Below are 25,334 nucleotides of genomic sequence, written 5' to 3' on the forward strand. Positions count from 1 at the left end.
ACAAGGCAAATAGTTATTTCAAGAAATGTCAAGGGCCTCAAACTAAGTTTTGAAAATTTTGTCATTCTTAATACTATCATCAAATAATAATAAAATTAGGGTCATGTTAAACGGTACTCCCGAGACATTTGTTAATCATACCAAAAAATGAAATTAAAAAGTAAATTAATGTTGAAAACACAACTTTATATAATTTTAAGGCATTAAGTGCACAAATTTTAAGAAGTTTTCATATTATTTTCCATAAAATTAAGCAAATTAGATAAGGATAGTAAACATAATCATTACACAAGGGGATGTTGTGAATAATTTTGAGTGAATTTTCATATATAGTGTCCCATTATATTCCTCTGATTTCCATGTAATTAGGGTTGGGAATAGGTCAGGCGGCCTGCACTGCAGGCCGCCTTCGGCCTGACCTGTTTATTAAAATTGCTAGGCTCAGACTTTGAAAAAAACCTATTTACATAAATAGGTAAGACCCAGACTTGTGAAAAGCCTACAAAGTCTGATAGGCTGACCTGTTTATATTTAATAATTTGTTTTTTTGGTACAAATAATTATTATTTATATAATATTATTATTTATATAATAATTGTATTATGACATACATAATAGACTTTGTTATAATCATATTTGTTATTTTATTAGCTTTTAATTCTTGTGCTATCATTTTATTAGTTTTTTCTTAATGTTTGTAGAAATTATAAAATTTAAATGTGAAATAGACTTTAAGGTCTGTTTAGCCTATTTAAAAAGACTATATATAGGCATTCATGTAACACAGACTTTTAAACAGACTACAAGGTCAGACCAGACTTTAAAAAGTTTCAAGTAAGGCAAAAAAAATTGCATTTGATAGGCCGTAGGCCAGACTTAGGCTTGAAGAAAAATTGTAAATAAGGCTCATGTCTCTCAAAACCTAGCCTGGCCTGAGCTATTCCCAACCCAACAGCCCAACATGTAATAGGAACTCTTGTGAATTGCTCATACTCCGAGTCATCATCTATAAGCAATCCAAGGCCACCACAAAAACAATATAGATTATAGAGTGTGTTGTTAGTATATTTCTTGAATTAAAGTATACAAAAAGAGTTTAATTGGCCCTTCTTTACTTGTGCATTCACTCTTGTGAAACCGAAGCCTATATAAAAAAATAAAAAAATAAAAAAATAAAAAAACTCTTGTGAAACCGAATGAAGAAATGTCAAAGGGAACCAGTGTGTGTGGGTTGGTATGTTCCTGCCAAATTCAGTACTACTCCATCATACAGTAATGTTTATGTTTATCAATTTTTCTGAGTGGCTAGTGGGAGCTAGCTCCTGCAATACATTACAGATTTCGAGTGGCATTCCAAAAAAACCTCGATAACTGATCACAACTTTTGTTCAAATTTTCAACATATGTGGATCCCACACTGCACCACAACCTGTGTCCAACGTTCAAAAAGCTATTCCCCCATGCTAGAGTAATTTACGGCCATTTCTATTCTACACACCTTTTCAGCATATCCCAAAGTTACTCACATTTTTACCTTCCTGATCCAAGCCATATTTTGTGAATCATGCATCTTCCACCACCACTCACCATCTTCAAATTAGCTACTACACTAACACTCCTTCTAACACTACAACCCATTCCCATTCACACACTCCCACTTTGCAAAACCTCATGTGGCACCATTCCCATTAACTACCCATTTGCCTTAGAAGATGGCTGTGGAGCACCACAGTTCAGAAACATGTTCAACTGCACTTTCAATGAGTTATTTTTTCAAACACCTTCTGGTCCTTACAAAGTTCAATCCATTGACTACAACAAAAAAACCATGGTACTCTATGACCCATCAATGTCAACATGCTCAATTCTTCAACCACATCATGAATTCATCATGACAGATATTCAATCTGCTATTATCCCTCCATCACAGGACACAGTTTTTGTTCTGTTAAATTGTTCTATAGATTCACCTGTTCTTAATCATTACAAGTATCTTTGTTTCAACTTTGAAGGACATACTTGTGATGAACTTTATGGTGGTTGTAATGCTTTTAGAGTGTTTCATTTGATGACAAATAGTTCTCCACCTTGTTGTTTTACAAATTATAATACTATGAAGTTTATGAGTATGAATATTTTGGATTGTACACATTATACTAGTGTGTTTAATAGTGATAAATTGAAGGGTGTTGGTCCTTTGGATTGGGTTTATGGGATTAAACTTTCTTTTAGTGTGCCTGATATTGGATGTGAAAGTTGTAAACAATCTGGTGGGACTTGTGGGTTTGATACTGATACTGAAGGTCTTCTTTGTCTTTGCTCAGGTTTCAACAATTCAACAAGGGAATGTGGTGGTAAGCTACTTGGTTTATGCTTTGGATTTTGAATATTGTGCTAGTTAATGTGAATATAGTACACACTAATTTGAGATTCTGTTTTGGTTTATTAGCTTTGCGTCTCGCTAACAAGTGCCTCGGGGCACTCTTTAAGCATTCTATTTAAATAAATTTTTTATTAACCACTACAATTTTCAATGCGTTGACTTTACGCATTTCCATAATAATTATATAAAAAACTTATATTTAAAGTCTTAAAGAGTGCCTCGGGGGCACTCGTTAGCATTTGCCTTTAGTTTTTACACAAACATCCGATAAAAATCCACTAATATGTCACATCACCTCACTTTGTATGATTGTTTTGAAACTAATTAAGTTACGTGAAAGAATGATGGTTTCTTATTGGATGTTAGTGTAAAACTATTTTACACCGGCGGTGTATGACCATTAAACTCTTTTTTCTTCTATTAGCGAAGGGGAATTAATTAAGGTGATGGACAGTGTTGGGCCGGTCTAAAGAGCAAAACTTCGACTTCAATTGGGCCCCATTAGTGGATGGTGGGATTTGGTTCCCTGGATTAGTCGGTCATTGATCCGGTTTTCAAAAATAAAATCTAATTAAGGTGATCGACACTAGTGACCATTTTATTTTAGGAGGATTTAAACTCTGACATTTAAAATTACGACGTCGAGCTCTTATCGATGATTGAACTTACACTTCATAAACAAAACACACTATCTATTCTTTTGAATTATTTGTTTAAGTTAATCAACCAAGTATTTTGGTTTTCAATTTCTTAGAAGTTTTAAACAGTTTCTAGAAAGGGAAATCAAATGGTCCTAACTGTTACTTTATGTTTGTCTCTATTTTGCTTTGAATCTCAGCTGCTGGATTTGAAGGCATGATATCAGAAGGGTTGAACAATGCTCCTTGGACAAGGCACCTACTTGTTTTGCTTCTTGTAGTTTCCCTTCACACTGTGATGTGGCTACTATGAGTTTAGTTGTGTTCCGCTCCTTTTATTGGTGGCTAGAGAGCTTGTGTACTTGTGTGTTTTGTGATGATATTTGCTTCTTTGAGAATTAGGACTCAAAACTACCACTCTAGTGGTGTAAAGTAGCTAATTTTTCAAAACATAAAAGGCACATCTTTCTGATTTTACTTGTTCACAATGAGCATGACAAATGGACAAATGTAGTACCTTTCTTATCGCTTCAACTGTTACATCTTAGCTTAGCATAACATGGAAATATGGAATGATGACCATTATTATGTTGATATATTGTCTAATTATTAAGTTACAGTCTTAATTGGTATAATTAGTAGATTGCATTTTGGTTGATGTTTATGCTTCCTTTTATCTTCTTGATTGTGTTTGGTTTGTTTTGTAAGTTTTTGAATTCATTTGATTATTTCATATTTATTTATCAACTTTAAATGACTATGAGTATATTAGTGCCATCACTGTTGTTGGGATGCTTGCAATTGATATTATTGCGTAGTTCTGCGAGCACTTAAGCATTGACAAAAATGAGTATATTAGTAGTGCCATCGTTGTCGTTGCCTCGTTGGTATGCTTGTAATTGATATTATTTGCAAAGTTCTGCAAGAACTTAAGCATCAACAAGCTAATAATAGGACCATGAAAATATCAAAACACAACATCTCTACCGAAAATTGGAAGATATTGAGTTGCACATATGAAATATTTATATACCAAAAGTGCCAGTATGAGTTTAGAAATGAGGTAAATTAATGGCATGTCACCTAAAAATCATAAATATAGAATCCTCTTGAGAACTTTTTTTGTTCCTTTATATAAGATCTCTTTAAATTTTTTATCTAAACTCGTTATTTTTACACCAAAATATTTATAGCTATTTTTTTACATAATAATTGTTGTAACTAACATGTAATAAGTAAACATGGGAAAACAATAAGTAGGCAACACTGCCAATTTTGGAGGAAGAGGTAATTTTCAAAGTGAAGATAGTGAGAAATTGTGAACCACATAACGAATGAGAGTTGCATAGTTATCACTATATAGTTATCACATTTTACTTTAGTCAAGCTACATTAATAACTTATGGTCAACTACTTTGTTTAAAACCCAAATCTTTGTTCATGTGTTCTAAGCAGATTTGTAAGTAGGTTAGAACTTGAAAGCACACATGCATCTCAGGTTCTATTTTTTATTATAACTTTGCCTTCCAAGAGGATTGAAAAGTGACCATTTTTGCTTCATTTTTTTCAAGATTATCACAAATGGCATAGTGTATATATTAGAGGACACTACAAAAAAAAATGATTCAATCCCAGAATGGTACTATTGGTATTTACTTCCGAAATAAAACGATTGGGCGTGGTGTCAAATGCTATTAATATACTAAATGAAAACATATTTTCAACTTGGGGATGTAGCTCAAATGGTAGAGCGCTCGCTTTGCATGCGAGAGGCACGGGGTTCGATCCCCCGCATCTCCATCTCTTTTTGTTTCATAGAGATTTTTATTTTGTAATTATTTTTTTCATGATATATATAGGGAAATGTTCCCTTCCCGCCAAGACGTTTTGTCTGAAACTAGGGTTTGCAAATTGTGAGAGGTACTGGGTATGATTGACATGGCGGAAGTTACTCTCATCGCTCACCTTCTCAACCAAACACTCAGCCCAGACGCCACCGCCGTCCGTTCCGCCACCGATGAGCTCAATCGCCTTTCTCTCACTCCTCACTTCCCTTTCCATCTCCTCTCCATTTCCACCGGTAATTCCCAATTCTTCATTTTCAACTTCCAACTCGATTTTCTCTAATAATTATCAATTGATGTAATTCTCAACAGGAGGAGAAAATCAAGGTCAGAAAATTGCTGCTGCTACGTTTCTGAAAAACCACACGCGCCGGAATGTTGATAGCAGCGGCGCCACACCTTCAAATGTTAGCAAGGAGTTCAAGGATCAACTGATGCAAGCTTTGCTTCAAGTTGAATTTCCAATTCTCAAGATTTTAGTTGAAGTGGTTCGTGTTTATTTTATCATTTCTAATTTTGTGTTTGTAATGATTATGAAGCATGGACTCTTACACGAACATCTCACACGACATGAACAAGTCGACACTGCTAATGTATAAAAAAAAATTGGACATCGAAACTGCGGAATATATATTAATTTATTTATTAAAGATCTAAATTGAGTATCAAAGTGCATCTAAATTGAGCATTTTATTTTATTAAAACATTTTTTTTTGTGACATTTGTCGTAAGTGTCGGACACTGCTGACACACCTAAACCTAGAGGTGTCTGTGCTTCATTACTGATCGTTGGTTTGCTATGATTTGATTTTTTATATATCTGAGATGTTTCAATGTGGCAGTTCCGAATTGTTGCTGCTGCGGATTTTGTGAGACAGAGTTTGTGGCCGGAACTTGTGCCAAATCTGCAGTCTGCTATTCAAAATAGCCATCTTATCAACGGTTCAAACTCCACATGGAATACCGTCAATGCACTTGTTGTTCTTCATGCGCTTCTCAGACCCTTTCAGGTATTCGAAATTCACTGTTGGTGGTTTTGATAATAATTTATAAATTTTTGTTATTTAGTGCAATTTGTCATGATATGCTTTTTATGTGAAATGAATGTTGGTTGTATACAATTAAACTATTTGTGTACAATCTTTGTATACTGATTGAGCTGTATATAACTTCGTTTATGAAAATTCATATTGTTGTATTATTAGTAGAGATGACAATGGGGTCACTTTGCCTTATATCTAAATGCAATCCTTTCTGCAGTATTTTTTGAATCCCAAAGTTGCTAAGGAGCCAGTACCAACGCAGTTGGAGCTCATAGCAAAAGAAATTCTTGTGCCTTTGCTCACTGTTTTTCATCAATTTGTTGGAAAGGTATTGTGTTTTATTTTTGGATATACTCACTATTTATCGTGAACTTCACTCCTGATTAATTTTAATTTATGATGCATGGGTCAGGCTGTAGCAAACCATGACAGTGCAGACATAGAAACTGAGAAAGCCATCCTCACTATATGCAAATGCCTGCATTTTGCAGTAAGTAATGGTTTGACATGTCTATAGTTGATCTACATAAATCTATATTTAGTTATTGTTGCCATTGATCATAAAATATACAATCATGGTAAAGCTTTTAGCCTATAAGTTATAGCATCTCATCCAAACAACATTATTCAGTTATCTTCTGGTTGTTTTTTTTTGGTAATGTTTATCCACTTCTAGTACAGTTTTTGTTATTAATGTCTATAATTCAGCACTGTTAGTTTTTTGCTCATCAGCTTCAATTGGCATTTTCTGTCTCAATGCAAATTCTTCCCAATGTTTTGAATTTTTGCACACAAGCCATTGGCAATATTGCAGCATTGCTTTTGAACAATGAAAACAGAATTACTTTTGTGGGAATATCAGCTATTGGGAAAGAAAAAAACTTGCAATTTATGTTCTTTTATCTCTTTTGGTATTTGGTTCAAGAATGTATGCGAATTTCTTCTCCTCCCTCTGAATTTATGTTCTTTATATGCTAAGTTCTTTTTTATACCGCTATTAATCTGACATTTTGAAATCATTTTTAATCTGACATTCCTACTTATAGGTAAAGTCCTACATGCCATCTACTCTAGCTCCTATACTGAGTTCGCTTAGTCGGGACCTATTGAGCATTTTGAGTTCTCTGAGCTTTGATTGTACGGTCGCTCATGAAGACGTATATTTGACAAGATGGAAGTCTGGAAAAAGAAGTCTGCTAATTTTCTCTTCCCTCGTTACCCGGCACAGGAAACATTCTGACAAGTAATATAGTTTCTAAGTATTTTAATTTTTGGTTATATGCATGTTTGATATTGTATAATAAAAAATATAACTCCTCCATTTTCAGGTTGATGCCGGATATTATAAATTGTGCTCTAAACATAGTCAAATTTAGCAAAAATACCAGCGTAAGATGATATTCTTAAATTTTGTTCTTAATAACTGATTAGTAGTTGGCTGCTTGAAGAATGGTTATGCTTGTTATTTCCAGTACTTCGACAGCAAAACTCTTAAGAAGATATTTCCTTAAACTGGTGCTGGTGCTCCATATTTATTTACTAAACACCTATATTCATTTCCCACACGGCTTCCAAATCTTCTGTTATCTATAACTTGATTTTAGACTTGTGTAACCTTTTTTTTTTACATGTGTAACCTTAATTTTATAATTATATTTCTTATTTTTTGACATTTCAAAATCTGAACAGTGTAATTCCTTTTGCAGAGACTTCCTTTCCTTTTAGAGAGGATTCTCTCCCTAGGTTTTGATGTAATTTCCAATGTGCTGGAGACTGGCCCTGTATGTTATTTCAATTTTATTCACTTGCAATTTATTTTTAATTTCAGTTTCAATTGTTAGGATGTTTTGAATTTTGTAATTGACATATTCTTCAAAATATGTCGTTAAAGACGTTATATTTCAATTATAACACAGGGATGGCGGTTAGTTTCTCCACATTTTACAGCTCTATTGGAATCTGCAATCTTCCCAGCATTAGTAATGAATGAAAAGGTCAGAATTTATTTCAAAAAAGTAACAGGGATGGACTTTTTACTCAAGAGACCCTTTCTCATTGATGTCTTATGGTAATGCAATTTGCAGGACATGTCAGAGTGGGAAGAAGATGCTGATGAGTATATACGGAAGAATCTTCCTTCAGATATAGTATGGAAACTCTTTTTTGGGGGTTATTTTTAGATAAATTGTAGTCATTTCTGACCAAAATTTTATATTCAGGACGAAATTAGTGGATGGAGGGAGGATTTATTCACTGCCAGAAAAAGTGCAGTTAACTTACTTGGTGTTATTTCAATGTCAAAGGTTCCTTCTTGATAAATATTCACCAATATATGCCTCCTTGGTTATTACCGTAGTTCATGTGGTCATTAATTTTTTGCAGGGGCCACCAATGGAGACTTCCATTGACAGTTTATCAGCCAAACGTAAAAAAGGTCAAAAGAACAAAAAAAGCAATCAGCGCCGTTCTATGGGGGAGTTATTGGTGCTTCCGTTTTTGTCTAAGTTTCCCATTCCTTCTGTTTCCAACGTGTCTCAAAAAAAAGTTCTGAATGAGTGAGTTTTTATGTATGCTTCACATGTGTATGCCTTCTGTTTCCGTTTTTAAGATCTATTGCACATCCTATGTCGACAATCACTTTGTTCATTTGTTGATGTGTTCCTTACTTCCTTGCATCCTATTTGTTGGCCCTATATATTTTAGAATCATCTTTCAAGGGAATTTTTTAGTCAATTGAATTTATACACTTTTGATGCCTATACATATCTTGTGGAGATCATGTCTTCTGTTTGTGTTTTTAAAAGTGTTCCTGATTGAAGAGGACATGTTTTTGTTCTATTTACTTTTTATAGAGCTTATTTCCTTTTCATTTTTTTGCTTCTCTTTAATAGGTCCTCTTGTACTACATGTCAATATCATATTATAAGCAGTGTCTTGTATATTAGTTTACTTAATATTCGTATTAATAATTTTGTTGCACCTTATCCTTGTTACATCATCTGTGGCAGTTACTTTGGTGTACTGATGGCATATGGCGGCCTGCAAGATGTGAGGACATTCACTTGTTGTTGAAAAAGCCATAAGTTTTTCGAACTTAAATTTTCAAAAATGAAAATTCTAAAAACTCGTTTCTTTTACAGTTTTTGAGAGATCAAGAATCTGGATTTGTGACAATTCTCATTCGTACACGGATTTTGCCACTGTATACCATAGCTGTTTCTGTACCACACCTCATTGCAAGTGCAAACTGGGTACTTGGAGAACTAGGCTCCTGTCTACCAGAGGTACACTCTATCTAGCTGTCAGAACTCAAGCAAATTCTGTTTCAAATGGAGTTTCAATATGGTTTCATGCATCTGTTGTGACTTGTGATGTAACAGTGAACACATTCTGAGGTGATTCAAACTCCGTTTCTAACCTTGTATGTCATTTCAGGAGATGAGTGCTGATGTGTATTCTCAATTGCTTATGGCATTGGTTATGCCGGACAAGCAGGATACTTCTTGCTATCCTGTGCGGGTTTCTGCTGCTGGGGCAATAACTACACTACTTGATGTGAGCTTTTAGTTCCCTGATTTTTTGTCAATAGGACATTGTTATTTCTTTTCTTTTTTTAACTGAACTGATTCTGCTTCTCTTTTCAGAATGACTATATGCCCCCTGATTTTCTACCCCTTCTCCAAGTAATAGTTAGCAATATTGGAAATGATGAGAATGATAGCTCCATCTTATTTCAACTTCTCAGTTCTATCATGGAAACTGGAGAGGAGAAAGTTTCAGTCCATATCCCACACATCATTCCATCTCTAGCGGGTTCGGTGTCAAAATGGTTAACTTCCAATCTGGAGCCTTGGCCTCAAGTATGTATTGATCTTTCTTGTTTTTTATTAATTAGTAATAATTTATATCAGGTGTTTCACAAAAAAATTTAATAACATAATAACATATAAAAAATGATTATGTTGAGTTGTATGAATGACTTGTCAAAATATGTTGATATACATTCAAAACTCGGGGAACCCTCCTTTAAAAGTTAGCTGTCAAAAGAAAACAACTAACTCAGTTAAATACTCCACCATATATCTCATACTACATGACGTGGGACTGAGACACTCCATAATACTCAACTTCCTATTTTAGCACCACCCGAGAGCCAACGTCACAACCGCTGTACTCTACAACGCCTCACTAAACTTTTTTCGAGTCAAGCCCTCTACAACGCTTCACTGGACACTGACAAGTGACACTCAGCTCTAGTAATATTTGATAAGTATCCAAGGACTTGGGGAACCATCCATTATAAGCTAACTATCAAAGTATAAGAGCCAAGCTATTTAACTACTCCATTGAGCATCTCATATTTCTCCGTGCGGGACTTAAGCACCCCATAATACCCAAGTCCATGTCATATCTCTATCTGAATCTAAGTGGTTTTCATTATTGGAAGTTTTAACAATTTGAATAGCATTAGAGATTCCTCAATGTGCCTCAATGGTTCAATCTGTATCCAGTTCCAATATAGTGTAGGTTTCCTCAGTACTGACCTTGAGCCCTTCGTTTTTGGTGTCTTCAGTGATGTGTTGACCTTGCAATTTTCCTCACTTACTTTGTTTGATGATTACATTTTTCTTACCTGTTTTTATCATGCTGAAATTGTCACTAGCTCATTATGTTTTTTATCTGAGTATGTGCATTAGGTGGTTGAGCATGGAATCGCTGCTCTAGCAGTTATGGGTCAAACATGGGAAGACTCGAGACCTGAAGTATCTGATTCTGAATCAAATGATTTTCAAGAAAAATGGGCTGCAGATCAGGCAGCAATCAGCAGAGCTTTTGCTGCACTGTTGCAGCAGGTTTGGCTTACACCGTTATCCACACAGGTTAGTTTGAGCGCCTTGCTAAATTGAAATTTGATTTTCTTAAGAGTTTTATTCTGAAGGGAATGCCAAGAGAATTTGAATGGGTTTCTTAAAACAATGCTTGTGATGATTTTACTTGCTAGGGGGGATTCATTCTCTTTTTAGAACTCATGTTTTACAGCTGCCCATGACAATAAAATGTCTTGACTATTTGCACTTCTAATCTAGATCCTATAGTCTATACATTCAAACTGTTTGTGCTCATTAGTCTTTTTTGCTATCAGATTTAGTTGTTTGCCTTAAATATAATCTTACATCATATGAAATATATTTGATGTTAATTATTTTGAATTTTTTTTTTCTGAATTTAATAAGGATCAACAAGACCAAAATTTTCCAACTTCATCATGCATAGAAGATTTGTCAACTTTGCTACGATCTGTCATGTTGTCTGTTGATGGAAATCAATTGATTCAAGAGTTTAAAGTGCCAGAGCTGCTTTCAGTTTGGGCTGAAATGATTGCAGAGTGGCATGCATGGGAAGAATCAGAAGATTTGTCAATTTTTGACGTGATTAAGGAAATTGTGAATTTAGATCGTTCATTCAGGTTGAAAAACTTTCTTGTAAAAGAGGTTCCACCCCCTCCAGCTCCACCTGTGCCTGAACGTTCAATTGTAGAAGGAATTGCCACTTTTGTTAGTGAGGCCATTAATCAATATCCTTCTGCCACATATAGAGCTTGCTCCTGTGTCCATACATTACTACATTGTCCAACCTACTCAATTGAAACTGAAGGTGTAAAGCAGTCATTGGTTGTTGTTTTTAGTCGAGCAGCCTTCTGTCGCTTTGTTGAAGTTCGAAACACACCCAATTCACTTTGGAAACCTCTATTGCTTGCTATATCTTCGTGCTACTTGTGTTATCCTGAAATTGTAGAAGGTATTATGGAAAAAAGTGTAGAGGGAGGTGTCACAATGTGGGCATCTGCATTGTGCCATGTATCCAGTAGCTCCTTTGAGGCTGCCGGTCTGACAACAGAGTCTGAGACGAAGTTAATTGGTAAGTAATTATAGTTTTTAACTGTAAATTGTTCGAAGGGTGTTTCATCTGAAGTTCTAAAACTTTGGTGGTACTGCTGTGGTAGTATACTGTGTTTTTTTATTCTTTATTAATAAACACAGTCAAACAGTTGAAACTGTTTTTTAACAAACCATTTTTTTATTGGGCGAATTTTAGTGATGACACTGGCGCGATTGATTGAGCAACTTCTGAAACAAGGGATGTCGTGTGGTGATTCAATTCAAAACTGCTTTACTTCACTAATGGAGGTATCCGTTCAGTTGAAAGAATTACAGGATGAGAAAGGAGATGAAGAAGAAGCTGAAGAGGCAGAAGATGACGAGGATGAGGATAGTGAGGATGATGACTCCGAAGATTACGATGAGGTTGATCTTTGCAGTTTCTTCATGTATATCATTTTTTAGTGTTTTCATACGTTTTCACATCTCCTTTTGTCTACAATGTGTGGTGATTAATTTGTTTAATTTAGGACTCTGAGGTTGAAGAATATGAAGAAACGGAAGAAGAATTTCTCAATAGGTATGCTAAAGCTGCCGGGGCATTGGAAGATGGTTCAGCTATTATTGAAGAGGGGGATGTTGAAGATCAAGAACTGGATATGGAATTAGGTAAGCCTTCGCCTATTTTGTTATTCGGTACTTGCATCATCTCTACTAGTTGTAACTTGCATAGTTGTAATTAATCTCAAGTCAAGGTTGTTAAATCTCAGCAGTCAGACAGAATAGTTTATTTTTTCATATCATTTTCCAAAATTAATGATGTTGACAAAATGATTTCTTGTGTTTGGATTTACTTGCTATCGGTGTGTCCCAGGTTTAGTTTTGGATTGCATATTGACAACTTGATAAAAACGTGTATGCCATTTAATCCCTTTGTTGTTGTCATGATATGCATACAGGTCAATTACTTGAAGTTGATGAACAAAAAGTTGTATTGTCCTTGATAGAGAAATACCATCATGTGCTTATACAAGGACAGGGTTTGCCCTCGCAGCTCATCACGAGTTTTTTGAATGCCTTCCCCAGCTGTGGTTTGTATTTCCAGCAATACTGAAGTTTGTTTTACGCTCTCTATCTCGGTCTTGTGTGTAAATTAGATTATTCACCTGAAGAATCAGGGTTTTGAAAAGTTTGTACAAAGGAAGATGTATTGTTATTTTTCTTGAGTTATCGGGGGAGTTTGCATTGGTTGTTGCGATTCTCATTGATTTGTGTATTGATTTATTTATTTGGGAAGCAGAGAAGGGTGTTATGTACCATGTTGAGATTTTAGCTTTGATAGTTGAGGCATCATGTAAAGAGCTAAAGATATTTTCTCTTCGGGCCCCATGTATCTTTTATACCCCCAAATATTCCAATTTTGCCCTTGATAAAAACTTCGGTTCGCAGAAACCGAAGTTTTTTCTAGTTCAAATTCAGAAAAATTTCGGTTAACAGAAACCAAATTTTTTTTTCAAGGCAAAAAAAATTCGATTCGTAGAAACCGAAGTTTTTATTGAAGAACAAAAAAGTAAAATCCAGAGGGTGAAAAAGAACCATGAGGGCCTAAAGAGAAAATATCAGAGCTAAAATGTATTGTACAATTTTTCAGATGAGCTACAGATTTTCTGTGCGGTGACTGTCATAATTTGGGCTACTTCCATGCCATAATTACCTTGTAATTTTTTTTTGCGAGTCTATCCTTGCTGCTAGGTGCTGTTATTTGCACCATCTTTTTTTCTTCTTCTTTGCCTTATATAGACTCTTTTCTATCCTCCATAATTAGATCTACAAAATGGAGATCTCCATGGAAATTGTTCTGTTATGGAATCCGAAAATGGGGAATTTTTCTTTGGGGATGAGAAAAAAGTTCCCCGAGGGAAGTTTAGGGATGGAGATGAAACTTTTTTCTTGATTAAAATAGTAATGATATGAAATGACATAAAAAAAATGTTTGGTTAATATCAAATTATTATTTTTTAAATAAGATGATAGGGGTAAAATTTGAAGAAAAATGATAAGTGAAGTTGCGTGGTACCGCGACTAACTTGTAACAAACTTTTATATTTGCATGTGAATTAATTTGTATATTGCATGTGAATTAAATACCATCAAATTATAAAAGGGTAGAATAGAAAAAACTTTCACATTTTCTTTCACTTTAAACAGTTTGCTTATTCCCTCCAAGAAAACCAAGAAAGACATGAAGCCTCCAAGTGAAAAAGAATTCAACCCACGAGTTCGGAAGAAAATGAGACTGGATACGCCGGCAGAAGAAAACGAGTTGATCATGCTGAATTAAACATTCAGAGGGTAATTCTACTTTCCATTAATTGTTTATTTATCTTTCATTTTGATCTTTACAAAAAGACTATCATCTTTACGTAGGGAAGACGTTGGGGATTCGATAATCCACTTACTAGGGTGGGGTTATGGCACAAAAGAGCCTTCATCTTGGTTTTGGGGAGAAAAAATTATGGAAAGTTCTTCAAATGCTGAACTGGGTAACGTTTTGAAACATTTGATATTATTTTATTTTATTTTATTTTGAAACAATATTTGTTTTCTTTTAATCTTGGTTTTTCTTAATCTTTGTTGCTTTTAATTTTTTTGTTGGAAAGGATGTTTCTTTTAATTGTTATTGTTAATTTGATTGATATATTTAATACGTTTTCTTTTCATCTTTGTTTAATGGTCTCTTTTAATCTTAATCGTTAGCATGAATGATATAGATGTTGTTCCAATTCCAACCATGGCTGCTGACCGGATGACCCTTTTACTCATTCACTCGAAATTAGGAATATTACTTTGAGGTCATTTGGTTCGAGTCTGAATCAACATGGAAGCACTGACTTTGAAGCAAGATGCTATAATGAAGTGAGTATGTTTTTATTTTATTGTGTTTTAATTTTTCTTTCTTTCTTTTTTTGGTACAGTTAAAAAAAAAACTACATTTTAATTGCCTCGTTTACTAATTATATATGACAGGCCGATGCAGTAGTTTTCATGGTTGATGCAAGTGATAAGAGGAGTGTATCAAGATCTAGGAAATTATTGGGACAATAAAATAGGATCCATGAGATATTTTCTTGGTATGGAGGTTGGCCGATCAAAGGATGATATTGTAGTTTCCTAATAGAAATACATTCTAGATTTATTGAAAGAAACAGAAATGAGTGGATGTCGGCCAGCAGATACTCTCATGGATCCTAATGCAAAACTTTGGGAATAAGGTAGTGTTCCCAGAGATTGGTTGGGAAATTGATTTATTTGTCACACACCAGACCTGACATTGCTTTCTCGATTAGTGTAGTAAGTTAGTTTATGCATTCTCCTCTTGAGTAACATCTTGAGGCAGTCTATAGGATACTGAGATACTTGAAAGCAAATCCCGGAGAAGGATTATTTTTTAAGAAGACTAGTGAAAAAATGTGTATATCTTTACCGATGCTGATTAGGTAGGTTCAGTCACTGACAGAAGATTAGTGAAATATATGTACTTTTGAAATATATGGTGTGTAAATGAATATATTATATTATTAATTTATTTAAATTTGTTCTTTTAATTATTAATATGAAGCTTCTGAAAAATTATAGAGACTATATCAGTTGCAAACCATGGCAAGACCCACTATCAGGGTTATTGGAAATTCTAAGTGTTAGAATGAAATCCTTTGATGTGGCTATCAATGATGACATGGCTATGAACAAGACCGTATTTGAGCGAGGGTGAAGAGGTCGACCGTCCTATGTTCCTAAAAATTAAGGGCCCGAAATAATTTTTTCACGGGTATATTATATGTGCCAGAAAAATAAAATAAATAAATACCAAAATTTTTAGGTGTTGAAAATAATATGCTAAAATATGTTAGATAAATAATAATTTTTAGTACTCGTGTGTTTCTAATAATGTCTTCTATTTTTATGCATGTGTGCGGAAAAAATAAAAATAAAACAATAGAAAAAAAATAGATGAAAACAAGTGAGAAACAAAAACAAATAAGTAATTATTATATTTTGATAAAATAATACTCCCTCCCTTCCTTTTTAATTGTCGTTTTAGAAAGAAAAAAAAATAGTTTCAAATTACTTGTTGTTTTGATAATTTAAGGTTATATTTTGTGTATTATACTCTCTTTCCTAATTTTTTTTATTGACTAAATTTTATATATTCTTTTTATTGTATCTATATTATTTTTTTACTAAACTTCTTCATATATTCTTTTTATTGTTTTTATTTTGTTCCTATTTTTTTTTTGTTTCTTGCATGTTTATTGAAAATCTTGTTACATAATATTTTTTTATACATAATATATTAAATTTATTGGAAAGGGAAAGTGTGTGGAAAAAAAAAAGAAATTTATTGGTGAATTAAAATAAGTGTATAATAGGAAGATACTCTCTCCGTCCCTCCAGTCCTATATATAATAAACATTTCACTTTTTATATTCATTGTAAAATTGATGTATTTAGACTATATTATTATCTAGATACATCAATTCCACAATGAATATAAAAAGTGACATGGTTTTTATATGTTTTATTGTACAAAATAATAAAAATATTATAGTCACGTTTGTAATTGACTTTTTTTAATTTGAATTAAATGGTTTTTGGTTGATTTAAAAATAAAATTGTTTATAAAAATTAAATTAATACTCTTATTTTTGTAATTCTAAAAATAATTTAATTTTATCTTAAAAACACAATAATTTTATTTTTAACTATTCTAATTGAAAATATATATGAGGAGCCAAAAGTAATTTTTAACCTTTATTCAATTTTAATTTTAAAGGTCCTGATTAATCATAAATTATTATTGTGTGATCTTTCCCTCACCCGATTCATCCCATGCCGTGAGAAAAAAGGGTTTCATGTGCAGTCCCTTTATGGAGATTACGAGAAGAAGAACAATGGACGATGGTGGGTTAAGAGAGAAGATGAAAAGGTTCACCGTAAGTCATTGGAGTTGAATATATGGAGAAGGAGAAGAACATTGCATTGCAGAATCACCGTTTATTTTTGCCCCGCCGTTTTGGCGTCAAAGCAGGTACGGTGCAAAGGGAGATACGATGAGAATCACCATTCAATGCAGAATAGTATTTCGTGAATATTTTATGTGCTAGAAATTAATTGAAACTAGTTGTACAAAGTGATTTACAATATAAGATGCACATGTCAACCTCCATACAATGTACACAAAAAATTGTCTTCGAGCCTACGATTGTTTAGTTTAAATACTAGAAAAATATAAAATTAATAAATCTAGTTAAAAAATAGTAAAATAACAAATCTAGCTAAATAAAATTAACAAAACTAGCTAAAATATAATAAAATTAGCAAATCTATCTAAAATATAATAAAATAAAATAGCAAATCTAGATAAAAAAATAAATAACAAATCTTTCCTTTTCTTATAAAAAAAATAATAACAAATCTCGCTATTTTCATTTACGTGTCACTTCGTCTTCAATCTGACACGACTAACCTTCTTACATCTTATAACCAACAAAATAAGTGTACTGATTTGCTTATAGAAGAAATTGTCGTTTCTTTGTTGTTACTGATATTGCAGTCATGGTCCTTTTCTTTACTTTCTTTGTTGGATCTTCTTGACTAAAACAATCTTAGCTAGATTTTACTCAAACTTCAAATTACCTTTAGCTAGATTTGTTAGATTTATATTTAATCTTAGTAGTTTTCTATGAGATTTGTTATTTTTATGTTTTAGCTAGATTTATTATTTTTATATTTTAATTAGATTTGTTATATTTTTACTTTTCCTACTACTATTTAAGCTAAACTATTGTAACTCTTGAGAGACAGTTTTTCATTCAATAAAATTATAGAAAATTTTATCAAGCTTCATGGATTCCAAATTACTCTTTCTGAAGAATTTCGGAAATCTGCTTTATTGATAGATTTGTCGTTTGTGTTCTTATCGTAGGACTAGAACATTCGACCCGTGCACGCACAGACATGATTAAAAGATATATGAAAAATTGGATTAATATTAACCATAAATTTGGATAAATTTTCATAAAACGGAAATTATGTTATATTACAAAATACTTCTTTACAATAGAAATTTTAATTGCATCTTCACTGTATTTGTCAATAATCAGAATCTTTAAACATTCTCTTGAAGTAACTATTTGAAGATGCAACATACAACTGACCATGTGAAAACACCGGCGACGAAAGAAATATCTTAACATGTTTATCTTTACTCTTTATTTTAAATTTTGATTAAATATTAAAATTTCACATTGTGATCTTAAATTGAAATATGATTTTTTTTGGCATAAAAGAATAATGGCAACGAAGAAAAAAAAATGAGACATGTTTTGTAAAAAAATTTAAAAAATTGAGTAAATTTTTTTGTAATCGAGCATGTAAAAATTATATACACATTTCGTCATATCCCAAACTTTTTTTATAATTGGTTTACGGTTAGCTTATGTTAATTAGCAAACTTATAATATAAGAGATAAGAGATGTTGCCGTTCAAATTTATTGAAAAACAGGGTTGACATATTAGAATTCCTAACTTTTATCACGATTGAAGCACGTACTCTAGTGGTTGAAAGACTTTATTGTAAGCAAATGCAGATTCGATTTTTATTGTAGACAGATTTGTATTTTTTTTTAAATATAAAGCCACAATAAAAAGATAGGAAAAATGAGAGGAAAAAAAAAATTAGGTTTACGGTTAGCTTATATGTTAGCAAGCGTATAATATATAAGAGATATAACTTAAATTCAAATTTATAACATATCTTATTTAAATTAATTTGGAACTGAATATTGCAAAAATCCAATGGAAAATTAATTAGTGTAAAAACAACAATAAAAAATGAGAGGAAAGAAATGAATTGAATTCTATTTAAACAAAAAAAAAAGATTTATATAAAAATAAATAGAATGTGTATTACATAAAATAAAAATAAAAATTGGAGTTGTATAAAAAAAACGTGGTTGATTTCTATTTAAATAAAATTAAGCATTGATTTTATATTTATATCATATTGATTCATGTAGCCTAGTAGTAAATTCACCAAGTAAATCTTAAAGGTCATAAGTTCGATTCTTGTTGAGGTATTTTTTAACATTTAATTTGAATTAAATTGGGTTAAAATGAGAGGGAAAATGACCGGGAAAAGATTAGGTTTAGGGTTAGCGTATCAGAATAAGCTTAGAATATAAGAGATAAGAGATTTGATGATTTGCTATAGATTTCTATAATTATCGGTTTTTAATTGTTTAAACTGTGCAATGAAAATTGATGGTGCTTAATTGTCGCATGAAATGTTTCCTATGAAAATTGATGGTAGTTAACATTTTGTGAACGTAATTTTAATCACAACCGGTCTACCTGCCATAGTGGTTGAAGTGTTCTATTGTAATGAAAGGTTGTGAGTTCAATCTTTTTTAAGATAAAATTGTATTTTTTTTAATAAAAAACTACTATATAAAAGTGGAGAAAAAACAAATTAGGTTTAGGGTTTGCTTGTGTATCCAAGCTTCTGTGAAATTGGAATTGGAACTTGGTTCTTTAACTGTTGTCGGTGGAGTGGATCAACGCCAAGGGCATAACAGGTAAGCCCACACATACATTTCTTAAACTCTCGTTTTGGATGGATAGTTTCCACATGACACGTCAGCACAACTAAGCGTAGCGAGCAAGCAGCCTAAACGACAACGTTTCGTCGTTGACATTATACTCGCATCAAAAGCCACACACACAGGGACAATAAAGTAAATCAACAAACCCCAAATTCATATCAAAATTACTAAAATCCCCATATCCTAAACAACTAGGAGTATCTATTTGCACGTCTCTTTCTGACTTTCACTATATATCTCACACACACACACTCTCTCTTTCTCTCTCTTGTGATATTCAATTTTTTCATTCTATCTCACACACACAAACACCGAAACCGCCTTTTTCAAAGCTTATAGGGTCTCTCTTCTTTTCCCCTTTCAAATTCTTAGGGTTTCGTAGAGTCTCCAATACAATGTTCCAGAACTTTCTCTAATTTCAATATATGAAATATATCAAACTTCTCTTCATCACAGTCGCTTAATTTTTTCTTTTTTGATTTTTTTCTTCAGGTAAATAAACGATTCATCTCTTAGGTTTTTTCTTCGTTGCGTTATTTTCGTTTTCCGTTGCATGTTTAGGTTATATAAGTATTCGATTAAGCGTTTGGGTACGAATTTTGTTGTTTTCTAGGGTTGGGATTTTGTTTTTCTGGAAGAATTTGTTTTCTTAATTAGTAAGTTATTTAGCTGTTTCTATATTTTAAAGTCAAACCGTGTTGAAATTTCATATTTTTTTTACTTAAGTTACGTATATTTAAGTGTGTATTAAATAATGTTTAAATACTATATACTGTGATGCATAGCGTGAGTATGGGTTCACTTGTTTTGATTTTCTATATGAACCTCAGTTTCATGTGATTGTTGGTTTTGTCTTTACAATGTATGAGGTTTAATTTGATTTCTATTGGTACATATGTTTGTGCTTAGTTTATTTATTTATTTTTTATATTTCTTTTTAATTTGTTGGGATTTTATAATATTAGGGTTTGGTTTTAATGTTGTTTTGTGATTGTTTTGACTTTCAGATTGAAGTTGCTGATTTATACTCACAATTGACAAGTTCTAATTTTGAATTTTTAACTGTTCGAAGACATGTTTAACGAAGGTGCCCCTGAGTTTGTTGTTGATCAGAACAACATGTATTACCCTGCTCCCACCAATTATGGGTATTATTGTACAGGTAAGTCCAAAACCATTGTACCTTTTGGCTTTGAGGTTTAATCCAGTCAATCATGTGTTATGTAACATATATATAATATATGTATGCATTATATTGACCACTTGGTATTTATTGTGGCCAGGATTTGAATCACCCGGTGAATGGGAGGACCACCATAGGATTTTTGGTGTAGATGGTCCTGACATTCAGTACACGGTGAGTTTGTTCTCCTCTTTTCTTGTATGTGGATGTGTGTCATATCATATATGTTGGGCTGACAGCTGATTTAAATTCTCCTTTCTTTGGCAGGGTGCGCAAGATGAAAGTTTTCCATATGTATATTACACACCTAGCTATGGATTTGCACAGTCCCCATACAATCCATATAATCCTTATATTCCAGGTGCTATGGTAGGAGTTGACGGTTCATTTGGAGGAGCACAGCAGTATTACTCCATCCCTGATTATCAAACCCCTATTTCTTCGCCATCTTATATTCCTCTTGTTCAACCAGACAATTTTCTCGATAGTTATGTTGACTCCAGTGCTTATGGCAGTAGACCTGATGGAAGAGGCTCAAAACATAAGTTCAATTCAGCTTCTGGTGCATTTACCAGGAACTCTTCAAAACCATTATCAAATCAGACAAGTTCCTTGGCCAGGGTACCTGAGGGGACAAGAGCTAATGCTTTAGCGAAGAATGATTTGACAAATGGAAGCGTTCCTAACAGTGGGTTTCTTAATTTGGCTTCATCTCCTTACTATCAGGTAATAAGATCACTCTTTTGAGCTATATTGGAATTTGAATTTTAGTATAATAAATAGAGTATGCCAACTAGTCTGGTCAACAGTGTATGAAAACTTGTCTAGTGAGTGTCTTTCCAAACAAGGACTTGTTGTGTCAGTTACACTGTGTGTAACTAACTATGCTGACTCAGCACGGTTCAGGTTCAGATCAGGACTGGTATAAATACCATCCTGCTATTATCTTGTAACTAACAATTCATTCCACATTCACTATATTGTAACTACCACTACTATCGATAACATTGTGTCAAGCCCACTATTGCTTTTGACATATTTAGGTGACGATCAAGGCACATTCACTATATTTTAGAGTTAATACTCTTTTAGGCCACCTTTTATGTGGCACTACTTTTTTTTTAAAAGGACACTCTTGGAGGGATGGCTAGATGTTTATTAGATCGTGGACTTTGTGGAGGTCCTTTATGCTCCAAATATATTGGAGTAATTGAATTAGTGTATTTTCTGACTTGTTTTACAATATATGGAAGTCTTTTGAGTATGCTTGCTAGCTAAATTTGCCTTTTTTATGGTTTTGTAGGCTAGAAGCGCTGATGTATCATTCCCGTCTATAGATACTATTTCCAATGGAAATGTTTTGTCCCATGGTAATCAATTGAAAGTAGCTGCCCCGTTGAGTAACGGGTTTTCTGACTATGGATCAAATACTAATGGACAGTCTGCAATTGCTAAATTTCGACCAAAGTTTCATGTTGCCAAAGTGCCGAGTGATGTAAATAGAAGTGGTGATTTATTGGGTGAGCAAAATCGGGGCCCTAGAGTTAATAGGCCAAAACATCATCTGGCTATCAAAGCCTATACGACCAAGGCAGGAGAAGCTAACACACAAGAGAGCATCGTTTATACTGATCAATATAATAGGGAAGACTTCCCTATTGACAATGAAAATGCAAAGTTTTTTGTTATAAAATCATACAGTGAGGATGATGTGCACAAAAGCATTAAATATAATGTGTGGTCATCGACACCTCATGGAAACAAGAAGCTGCAGAGTGCTTATGAAGATGCCAGGAGAAAAGCTTCTGGAAAATCTGGAGGCTGTCCCATCTTTCTTTTCTTTTCAGTGAGTTTCCATTATGTTGATGCATTTCCTATGCTTCTAAAACTTACCCCCTTTTAAGTTTCACAAAATAAAAACTTATCCCGTTTATTGGTCGTGCTGACCTTTTTTTTTTTTTCCTTCAATGTAGGTTAATGCCAGTGGTCAATTTTGTGGAGTTGCTGAGATGGTTGGTCCTGTTGACTTCTATAAGGATATGGACTTTTGGCAGCAAGATAAATGGAATGGTAGCTTCCCTGTGAAGTGGCACATCATAAAAGATGTGCCAAATGGCAATTTTAGGCACATCATACTAGAGAACAATGAGTTCAAACCTGTAACTAATAGCAGAGACACACAAGAGGTATTCATTGTTTTCTATTAAGCGGTTTCTTTATCAATTAAAATTGTCTAGTGTGCCAGAAAGCATTTATAATCAGCATGCAAGTTTTTAGTTGAGTAAGTACATTAATCTGTTTTCTCTCTTGAAAAAGATTGTTGGAATTTGTGAATATGGTGTACCTTATAAAAAACAATTGAGTGAGTGAGTTGATCCTACACACCTAATCACATACTTGGTGTGTAGTCGCTTTTAAATTGTCATACTTCTTTTTCTTGATTGTCTTGATGAAGTAAATGCAAGTATATTTTCTTCCATTTTGTATATTTTTAATTGGCATAATAAGTTGGGTTTATCTTGGTCGACTTGAGGAGTTCTTCAACTTGTTTCTCTCTGCTGTTAATATAATTTTGACCATCAAATACCCATTTCTCATGTGCAGATAATGTATAGAAAGGGTCTGGATATGCTGAAAATATTCAAAAGTTACACTTTGAAGACATCTTTGCTTGATGATTTTATGTACTATGAAAACCGTCAAAAGGTCATGCAGGAGGAGAAAGCTAAGTTGGGGATCAAGAGTTTTGGTAGTCCATTATCAGTACCAGTGTTGGAGCCACCTCGAAAGCTGAATTATGTTTTTGAAATTCCTGCTGGCAGTGATGAGAAAAATTCAAAGATAGATGGTGAACTTGGTAGCTTAAAACAGACTTCAATTTCAAGTGCTGCACATATTGTTGATAGTCCTGATGTCACCAGCACTGCGTCTGTGGATGAGAAGGTTGAGAATGGTGTTGACGGACAAGATATTTCTTCTGTTCTAAAGATTGGTTCAGTCACTATTAGTCCAAAACAGGTCGAGGCTAAACCATCTAATACAGATCCTATTAGTGTTGTCACAGTAGGCTCAATGCAGGTCAGAGTTAATGGATTTTCGAAGTCTTCTGGTGCTTTAAAGGTTGGGAGTATCCCACTTGATCCAAAATCTCTACAGGCAGGCAAAGGAACAACCACTTGCATCAAAACTGGACCTCATCCTTAAGTTTTAGCTGGTGATGTCAATGCATTATTTTTATCTTAGAATGATGGATATATTCCATCCATCATTATGTTGGGTTTCTTTTCTACATTTGTTTACTGCTTTCACTTGATCGGTACATGGCTACACTGTTGGATGGATCTTTCCAACTGTGTTGATACAGAAAGTTTTAAATGACTTAGTTTAGCTTCGTTATATATCAATCAACACAAGGTTTTCTCCTTGTAGATTTCACCCTTTATGTTGTCAAACTCTCTGCGCCACCTTTGTTTTGTGTATTTCTTTCTGTTCGGCTTTTCAAAGTTTCCATTTGTGATATTGTGTCGTGTTTTTCTGTTTTATTTGATTTAATTAAACTCAGAAAATGTAACGATTGAATCGATGAAAGCTTTCCATTATTATTATTATTATTATTATTGTTGTTATGTCTTTCTTGAGTTTTTTTTTTTTTTTTTTATTGTTTTACAATGGAGTTGAGTATTTAACTTTACGACTTCTGATATACTACCCAAATCTTTTACCGCTAAACTAAATTTAGTGGTTTATCTTTTTTGGATTTTAAGTGATTGCAAAAAAGATTGAATGTATATTTTATTTATGTAGTAATTATTGGTATTTTCTGTTAAAAGAGTATTAATTATTGGCATTTGATTGCCTTATTCATTACAAGTGATGTTAATTATTGGCAGCGGCTGCGACTGTTCTGAGTTGTGGGTGTTGCGTGGGTGTGGTGGGAGGCATGACGAAAATACCAGTAGTAGTTTCATATGATAATTAATTTGAACATACCTTCACTAAAACGATAATTAATCTCTCTCTGTAACTCCAAATTTAGTGGAGTTTGATTCTGTGGAAAACTAACTCGATTGCGGTCGTTTCGGTACCAGTTTGGTGAATTATTGATAAAAATTGAGTTCTGTGCGAAGCTTTGAACTTGAGGCTCAGAAGCAGATTTTGTGCAGAATTTTGGTGGGGGGGGGCAAAATCCAACAAATTATAAAATAGGGGAAGTAAAATTCCGCATTTTAAAATAGGGGGGATAAAATTCCGCATTTTTCAAAACGGGGGGTAAAACAACATTGAGAACAGAGATAAATGCATGTTTCACATAGTTAGTTAATTTTGGTAGTTTGAATGAAAGCCACAAGAAAATTATAATTTTAGTCCCACACACACTCACTCAAAATGCACAATTTTAATATCAGCTTAGTCTCCATAAAAATAAATACAAGTGCCAAAAAACACAATTTTAGTATCAGATTAGTCTCCTTCGAAAAACATTAAAAAAATAACGATTTTTATTTATTTTTACATCAATAATGAATAAATTTGAGTTTTTTAAAAAAGAAATCTATGGTGACCAATTTGTCCCAAGAAAACCAACTTAGGGACCTATATGTCATTATTTTTTAAAGGAAAATGTCAACTTGTGTCCTCTAATACTAGTTAAACAATCAAAAGTAGTAAAAATATTTTGAAATTTACGTGGTAAGTTTTT

The 25,334-nt window shown here is 33.3% G+C and overlaps 3 protein-coding genes and 1 non-coding gene across 5 annotated transcripts; all 4 read left to right on the plus strand.

Moving 5' to 3' along the window:
• The first annotated feature begins 1,361 nt into the window (after nucleotides 1-1,361).
• On the plus strand, nucleotides 1,362-3,779 carry LOC123907221. The gene is made up of 2 exons (XM_045957399.1): nucleotides 1,362-2,354; nucleotides 3,222-3,779. Exons 1-2 carry the CDS (start codon nucleotides 1,565-1,567, stop codon nucleotides 3,332-3,334), a joined length of 903 nt encoding a protein of 300 aa, XP_045813355.1. The 5' UTR covers nucleotides 1,362-1,564; the 3' UTR covers nucleotides 3,335-3,779.
• A 969-nt stretch (nucleotides 3,780-4,748) lies between these two features.
• TRNAA-UGC lies at nucleotides 4,749-4,821 on the plus strand. The gene has a single exon. It is a non-coding gene; the product is annotated as a tRNA-Ala (tRNA).
• Nucleotides 4,822-4,847: 26 nt separating this feature from the next.
• LOC123907222 (importin beta-like SAD2 homolog) lies at nucleotides 4,848-13,051 on the plus strand. The gene is made up of 21 exons (XM_045957401.1): nucleotides 4,848-5,101; nucleotides 5,178-5,353; nucleotides 5,708-5,875; nucleotides 6,126-6,236; nucleotides 6,321-6,398; nucleotides 6,955-7,151; nucleotides 7,237-7,297; nucleotides 7,615-7,689; nucleotides 7,825-7,902; nucleotides 7,993-8,055; nucleotides 8,128-8,211; nucleotides 8,291-8,463; nucleotides 8,917-8,956; nucleotides 9,049-9,192; nucleotides 9,344-9,463; nucleotides 9,553-9,768; nucleotides 10,606-10,788; nucleotides 11,143-11,827; nucleotides 12,005-12,213; nucleotides 12,318-12,456; nucleotides 12,747-13,051. The coding sequence occupies exons 1-21, from the start codon at nucleotides 4,951-4,953 to the stop codon at nucleotides 12,899-12,901; spliced, it is 3,306 nt and encodes a 1,101-aa protein (XP_045813357.1). The 5' UTR covers nucleotides 4,848-4,950; the 3' UTR covers nucleotides 12,902-13,051.
• Nucleotides 13,052-19,645: 6,594 nt separating this feature from the next.
• On the plus strand, nucleotides 19,646-24,261 carry LOC123907223 (YTH domain-containing protein ECT4-like). Of its 2 annotated transcripts, XM_045957403.1 has the most exons (7): nucleotides 19,646-19,944; nucleotides 20,460-20,614; nucleotides 20,736-20,809; nucleotides 20,903-21,361; nucleotides 21,939-22,481; nucleotides 22,609-22,821; nucleotides 23,240-24,261. In XM_045957403.1, the coding sequence occupies exons 2-7, from the start codon at nucleotides 20,527-20,529 to the stop codon at nucleotides 23,837-23,839; spliced, it is 1,977 nt and encodes a 658-aa protein (XP_045813359.1). In that variant the 5' UTR covers nucleotides 19,646-19,944; nucleotides 20,460-20,526; the 3' UTR covers nucleotides 23,840-24,261. The 2 variants fall into 2 exon arrangements, with proteins under 2 accessions (XP_045813359.1, XP_045813358.1); XM_045957402.1 differs by having other exon boundaries at nucleotides 19,709-19,944; nucleotides 20,460-20,809.
• The last annotated feature ends 1,073 nt before the right edge of the window (nucleotides 24,262-25,334 follow it).

The sequence above is a fragment of the Trifolium pratense genome, linkage group LG2 (genome assembly GCF_020283565.1).
Source record: "Trifolium pratense cultivar HEN17-A07 linkage group LG2, ARS_RC_1.1, whole genome shotgun sequence".
Taxonomy (NCBI): Eukaryota; Viridiplantae; Streptophyta; class Magnoliopsida; order Fabales; family Fabaceae; genus Trifolium; species Trifolium pratense.